Below are 7100 nucleotides of genomic sequence, written 5' to 3'. Positions count from 1 at the left end.
AAGAAGCCACCACCTCCTGGCTCAGCTTTCTTAATCAGCAGAGTGCAACTTCCTCAGGGATATTGTCATTCTCAGTGGAAGAACCTTCCCACTACCATCACCATGTGACACAACCTCTCACAGACACTGAAACTAGCCTTTGTGATCTGGTCAAGACATCAGCTGTGTTTCCTTCAGATGACACTTGCTTATGTCATTTTAAGAATTGAAGCAAACTGGGAAAGAAAATAATACAGGAGAATATTTTAAAAATGCAATAACCAATGTACTAACCATAAAAACCAATTAACAAGCAAAATCATAAACAATAATGGCAGGGAAAACATGAAAACACAGATATACAAAGAAATAAAGAGGGAAGACTCTAAGATCAAAGGGAGAAAAGTAAACCTGTCTTCCCAAAGAAAGTCCACAGACTAACAAAATCCCAAAGAACTCACATGCAATAAATTCTCAGAATACAAAATTAGGTAAAGGTTCCTCATTTTTAGAAAACTGTATTATAATTAAATTATAATAAATGAAACCACACAAAATTAATGGCACCAATGATAAAAGGAGACACCAAACAGACCTGTAATTATAAAACTGTCCTTCAAATAGGAATGACAAGATTACAGTCAAAATAAAAGTTCAAAGAAATCAATGGTCATCATTTCCCCTGTAAACTCCAATTCCCTCAAATGGCAATAGGAGAAAATGGATTGGGAGTGGAAGGCTGTTTCACCAGAAAGTGAGATATTTGCTTAAAGCATTCTGCTGTTTGAACCTTGGAGGAAATATCTCTGAGTGCTAAATGCATTTCATTCCCCTATGATGAAGAAAACAATGTCTGTTGTGGATAAGGTGGACACCATATTATTTTCTACAATTGTTGATTGAATGCAATCAATTCCTCAGAGTGAAGAAATGAAAATTTTTCAAAGCAAGTTCAAAATTAATACTTTTTTTAGAGAACCACTGCGGGATATGTATTTTACAACAGGCAAGACAAGCTTGTTTTGCTATAACTTCTTTACGAACAGCATGTATCCACTGGTGGTTTATGTTAAAAGAGGATCCATCCTGGCAAAGAGTTTGCATTCCACATAAGCTGTTTGAATTTAAGAAAGGCTCCTTGTGACAGGGTTCAAGCAGAAGGTATTTTATTAGGAAAAGGGATAACATGGGGAAAGGGAGAGGAGAGACCAGGCTTCAGGGACAGGAGCAATAGGAGAGAGGGAAGCGGGAGAGAGTGAGAGAGATAGAGATAAAGATAGAGAGAGAGAGAGAGAGACAGAGACAGAGACAGAGAGACAGAGAGACAGAGAGGGAGAGCAGAATGGGATATGGGCAGGGCCCTTTTAAAAAGGAACAAAGTGAAAATACACTGGAAGCCCTCTTAGTAGCTGAAGCTGAAGGCATATCCTGTCAGAAATCCAAGTACAGGCCAATACAGATGGCTGAATAATAACTACTGTCATCAGTAAGTCTCCTTTATTTTGGCATGAGGTTATGCTTTGGAAAATTTAATAGAGATAGAAGATTACAACTCTAACAACTTAGGCTGATGGAGATTTACAGAGAAAAACTATCTTTTAGAGTATATGTTATGATGTAGCTATAAATATATTATAATGTGTGATTTATTTATTTATTTATTTATTTATTTATTTAGTTTTTTGAGACAGGGTTTCTCTGTGTAGCTTTTGAGCCTATCCTGGTACTTGCTCTGGAGACTAGGCTGGCCTTGAACTCACAGAGATCCGCTTGCCTCTGCCTCCCGAGTGCTGGGATTAAAGGCATGTGCCACCAACGCCTGGCAATGTGCGATTTATTATAGTACACTATAATGTATACTGTTAGAGATACATGTAAAAGATATATCAGTACCACAGTCCTCACACATAAAAGCACGTAGAACACAAATACAAAAAATGGGAAAAACACAAATGCACACTGTGAATGATAGCTATTTCTTTCCTTCTGAGCAAGCTTCCTCAGAGGAAGGCCACATATGCTCCTATGGAGGACCAGAAAGAATATTGTGACAAGTCATTACTGCTGTCTATCTCAAGGTTATGACATTACTGTACAGAATTTTATTTTTAAACTTTATGTATATGTGTGTTTGTCCACATTTGGATGTTTGCAGTACCTGAAGAGGCCAGAAGAGGGAAACAGCTCCCTTGGACCAGAAGTTGCAGTTAGCAACCACTGTTTCTAGAAATATAATCTATGTCCAATGCAATAAAACCCAGTGTTCTTTATTGCTAAGCTCACTTTCTAGCCAAATTTTTATGTAACATTTATTTTTATCCATTTTATTTAAAATATATGGCATCACTTTCTTCTTTCCCAATTTATTCCCTTCTTAATTCTTTTAAGTAGGCGTGAATGAAGTATCTGCAAATATGTGCAGAAAGTATTCTGAGTCCATTTCTGTTGATTGTTTTATTGTTTCAGCACGGAACATGCTGTTTTTAATAGAAAAATAGGGAGATGATTCCTGCCTGATACTATCTGGAACAGTGATGTAGACATAAGATAAGTAATTCATCCTTGGGTCATAACAGGTTTAGATGGAAGGTAAGTGATATGCACAGCTAAGAAATATAAGTAAGCCATATATTAAGAGTTTTCCATCTGAAAGCCTACACAAAGTCTCAGGTTCTGCTTCTCCAGCAAGATGTTCAGAGAAGCCATAAATATTGCTACAGTAGATAGAATCTTATTACAAGGAATCAGTCTTTTCCCAAATGAAATTCACTTAGAATTTAGAATTTCATGGTCTCTACTCTTTCACTAGATATTACTCAATGGGGGTGATATAAATGTCATATAGAACAACCTTATTCCTGTTATTCAGGAGGGTACCAGTGATTGCTGGGGTGGACTGAAAAGTATTACAGTCCCAGAAGGGACTGCGGGTACTGTCTCTGACAACAGCATGATTTGCCAAAAAATAAAGAGTGGAAGAAATTAAGGGGGCTGACCCATCACAGCTGAGTGGAAACAAAATACAGTATATGTTAGCTTGTCCTCAGTTATAACCAAAGAATCCTGTGTGGCATTTGATACTCGAGCATCAAAACTTAATTATCTCCCTAAAAATTCTTCCATTCTCCACAGCACTGGAAATATAATATGGAGCAAACCATAGAGTGACTTCAATCTCAGGTTCTTGCCACAATCTGTATGTCCTCTATAGTCACTGTACTTGTCTGGACCTGTGGAACAGCAATCAACAGCAAGATATCTGGGGTGGGATGGGGACAAGTGACAAGAGAGAATAACCATAGACGGAATTCTGATTAAGTGGCAAATTTTATTTTTTCCAGGCTAGCCTATCTAGCCAGTATTATGAGGTAAAGGGGGAAGGGGAGAAGAGCACAAGACAAAGGTGTTCATTTAAGCAGGATGTTAGTAAACTACAGAAAGAAGATGTTGGCAGGGTCAAAAGTTCATGAGTGGTTGGGAGAAGGAGGGTTACCTAGGTAAATGATGAGATGAGGGAGGGTTGCTTAGGTAAGTGGACCTGTGTTTGGAACAATAGATTGATGTCTCGGTCATGTTCCTTCTGGGTACTTATGCTTCTGGGAGTCATTTATAATCAAAAGACAGTTCTATAACCATGTGGCATGCCAAGTTTAGGCCTAAAGGTTAATGCCAACCTGCAAGGCTCCCAACAAGTCACCACCATTCAGAGATCCAAACTGAATGTTTGCAGGTATCAGGGAAGCAGAATATGAGCCCATTCAGACAAGTCAGACTTCGAGCCTGAAAGTTCCTAAGTTCTCCTAACAGGAGGTATAAAATCAAGCAGGGGTACATCTCACATGTGGACTTGTGATCTCCCAATGATGCCTATTATCATATGGGAGATAAACTCACTCTTGTGGTTTTGGTTAGCCAACCATCTTTAAAAAATATTTATTGTCAGCTTCCATCCTGATCATTTCTTTTGTACATTTCCATCATTTTTTTGAGATTTGGCCTTGGAAATTTCCATAATCACCAAGTATAAGTTAATTTCTGATGCAGTCAATTACTGTGCTGTGAAACAGATTCACCACACTGGTTACTTTCCTATGGTATCTATCCATTATGTGTCCTTTTATGTATCTGAAGACTACTGTGGTGAGAAAAGACTTTACCACATTGATTACATTCATACGGTTTCTCTCCAGTATGTGATCTTTTATGCGATTGAAGAGTACATTGATGAGAAAAGGCTTTACCACACTCATTACATTTATAAGGTTTCTCTCCAGTATGTGTCCTCTTATGAATTTGAAGAGTAGTGTGCCGAGCAAAGGCTTTACCACACTGATTACATTCATACCGTTTCTCTCCAGTATGTGTCCTTTTATGCGATTGAAGAGTACTGTCGTGAGCAAAGGCTTTACCACACTGATTACATTCATGAGGTTTCTCTCCAGTATGTGTTCTTTTATGCAATTGAAGAGTACATTGATGAGAAAAGGCTTTACCACACTGATTACATTCATAAGGTTTCTCTCCAGTATGGGTCCTTTTATGCGATTGAAGAGTACTGTCCTGAGAAAAGGCTTTACCACACTGATTACATTCATAAGGTTTCTCTCCAGTATGGGTCCTTTTATGCATTTTAAGATTACTTAGCCGAGAAAAGGCCTTACCACACTGATTACATTCATAAGGTTTCTCTCCAGTATGTGTTCTTTTATGCATGTGAAGGTGACTGTGCCGAGAAAAGGCTTTACCACACAGATTGCATTCATAGGGTTTCTCTCCAGTATGTGTCCTTTTATGCATTTGAAGATATCTTTGCTGAGAAAAGGCTTTACCACACTGATTGCATTCGTAGGGTTTCTCTCCAGTATGTGTTCTTTCATGCATTTGAAGAGTACTGTGGTAAGAAAAGGCTTTACCACATTGATTACATTCATAGGTTTTCTCCCCTCTATGTCTTCTTTGATGAATAAGAAGATAACTGTGATATGCAAAGGCTTTACCACATTGGTTACATTCATATGATTTCTCTTCAGTGTCTTTTCTTTCATGACTTTGGAGATAACCGTTATTTTCAAAGGCTTTATCACATTGTGTGTATACAGAAGAATTCTCTCCAATTTGCCTTCTTTCATGCCTGCCAGGAAAAGGTTCATATGTAAATGATTTACCATATTCAATACAATGTTGAATCTTGTTACCTGTATAAATTAATATTACAATTTATTTCAGTTGTAAAGAAGATTCCGATATTATAGTTTTATCACTGTGCTTACATTCTTCTTTTCCTCTTCATTAAGGGTTGCATGTATCTTTGAAAATAGAGTGAATATATAATCCTGTATTACATGGTTCTCATTTTCAGAACCTTTTTCTAAAGGTGATTTTTCACATAATGAGGAGAACTAGAAAAATTCATCGTTTATCATCCTTTTTTGTATTATTAACTTTTCCTTCTCTGTGAGTCATAATACATATGCTAATGAACTATAAGAAACAGAAGTATTTACACAGACATAGATTCATAGGGCTTTTCTACAGAGTGAGCTTGGTGAATTATCAATGAAGATGAAAAACAAATTACTGGTACACTTGAATCAAATTCAGCAAGTATGCTCAAAATGGGGACCACTACACGACTTTTAAATATCCTGCAAGAGAGGTATATCATGTTCTACATATCTCTTTGCTGAAATGGCTTTTATCCTGAGTAGTACATGATATTCTTAATAATGTAAAGATTATGAAGAAGAGGCTTCCTCATTTAATTCATTTTGACATTCTGTTCTTTATAGATATATGCTATTGTGCTTACACATTCCTAAATAACTGCCCCTTGACTCTTGACAATAATTTCTCCTGTCACAGCAAGTACATGAGTAAAACCAATTTTTCTGTGGAGTATTTGCTTATTGGAAGTTTTGGGGACATGACTATCAATTCAATCTTGTCTATATCTTTAGTAATATAGGTAGTATGAAATAAGTGGATTTATGGTACTACAGCATAGCTCTCATGGTGTAAGGATTTAAGTGGCATTTTCTCTCAATGCATTATTTCTTTGTCTTCTTTCTTAAAATATTGCTTTGAAAATGCAGTGAAACTACCTGAAATTCAGTTCTATGTTCTTGTGAGAATTTAATAATCATCAATGCAAATTAAGCTGTGCTTAAATACACTGCTGTTTCTGTTTCAAACTTCAGGACACATTTCAATTTCTTCAGAGACACATTTCTGTGAGCTTGTAAATGAAAATTACCTGTCATGTCTTTTTGAACTTGCACAATGTTCTTCAATATTATCTTCCCAAGAGTATCCTAAAATATAGGGCAAGAAAATTTATAGAGTATTATTGAGAAATAATATATGCAAATGTGCAAAAAATTATGTTACTGTCCTCAGTGAGCTTTATAACTTTGATTTATTTATTACATTCTATTTCTTTCTCAATCAAATTAAAGAAGAGCCAAGGAACCAATAACTAAGGAACAGTTGTCCTATTATTTTAAAATGGTAAGGAAAACATACTCTTACCTATATCATTGAGGTTCTCATAGGTCTCCAGCATCACATCTTTGTAGAGATTCCTCTGAGAAGTATCCAGCAAAGTCCACTCTTCCCAAGTGAAGTCAATATGCACATCTTTATACTTCATGGCAATCTAAAATACCACATACATGTGTGAAACTTAAAGCAAAATACTGACAGTATTGTAAATGTGTGTTTCTGTAGAACCTTATTTTAAAATGTGTTACTTTTATGCTATAGAAAATTTGCTTAATGAAGTAACTATGTGTTGATAAAATTAGTTTAATTTTATGAAGCTGTTCCTCTTTGCCTGAATACAACATCTTATATTCTGATGAAGACGTGTTTATCCAATAGTGAGTCAGGTGAAAGGATAGGCTGTGGTATCAGGAACACAGAAGGATAAATTTGGAAGCAAGGAGGAAGGCTCAAGAAAAAGAAGAGTAGAGGGCCCACACATTTAACATTTCTGATGATAATCTCCAGTGTGCAGCCCATATTTAACTGCAATATACACTTCATAACTTAATATAAAATGCATATCCAAGATTTGAATAACTTATAAATGTAACTAAAACACACTTTATAGCTAATTTATC

General features: G+C 36.2%; 1 protein-coding gene across 1 annotated transcript; it reads right to left on the bottom strand.

The window, feature by feature from the left end:
* Positions 1 to 3287: 3287 nt before the first annotated feature.
* Positions 3288 to 6758, bottom strand: LOC113838034 (zinc finger protein 431-like). The gene is made up of 3 exons (XM_035453654.1): positions 6508 to 6758; positions 6233 to 6290; positions 3288 to 5110 (listed from the first exon to the last, which is right to left on the bottom strand). Exons 1-3 carry the CDS (start codon positions 6626 to 6628, stop codon positions 4078 to 4080), a joined length of 1212 nt encoding a protein of 403 aa, XP_035309545.1. The 5' UTR covers positions 6629 to 6758; the 3' UTR covers positions 3288 to 4077.
* Positions 6759 to 7100: the final 342 nt, after the last annotated feature.

Source organism: Cricetulus griseus, unplaced genomic scaffold (genome assembly GCF_003668045.3).
Source record: "Cricetulus griseus strain 17A/GY unplaced genomic scaffold, alternate assembly CriGri-PICRH-1.0 unplaced_scaffold_1, whole genome shotgun sequence".
Lineage (NCBI taxonomy): Eukaryota > Metazoa > Chordata > Mammalia > Rodentia > Cricetidae > Cricetulus > Cricetulus griseus.
This window is presented reverse-complemented; position numbering and strand designations above follow the sequence as displayed.

Coding starts and splice junctions, on each gene's coding strand:
- LOC113838034 (XM_035453654.1), bottom strand. CDS start 6,628: ATGAAGTATAAAGATGTGCATATTGACTTCACTTGGGAAGAGTGGACT. Junction 6,291..6,507: donor TGAGAACCTCAATGATATAG/GTAAGAGTATGT, acceptor CCTATATTTTAG/GATACTCTTGGGAAGATAAT. Junction 5,111..6,232: donor AGTTCAAAAAGACATGACAG/GTAATTTTCATT, acceptor TTTTCCTGGCAG/GCATGAAAGAAGGCAAATTG.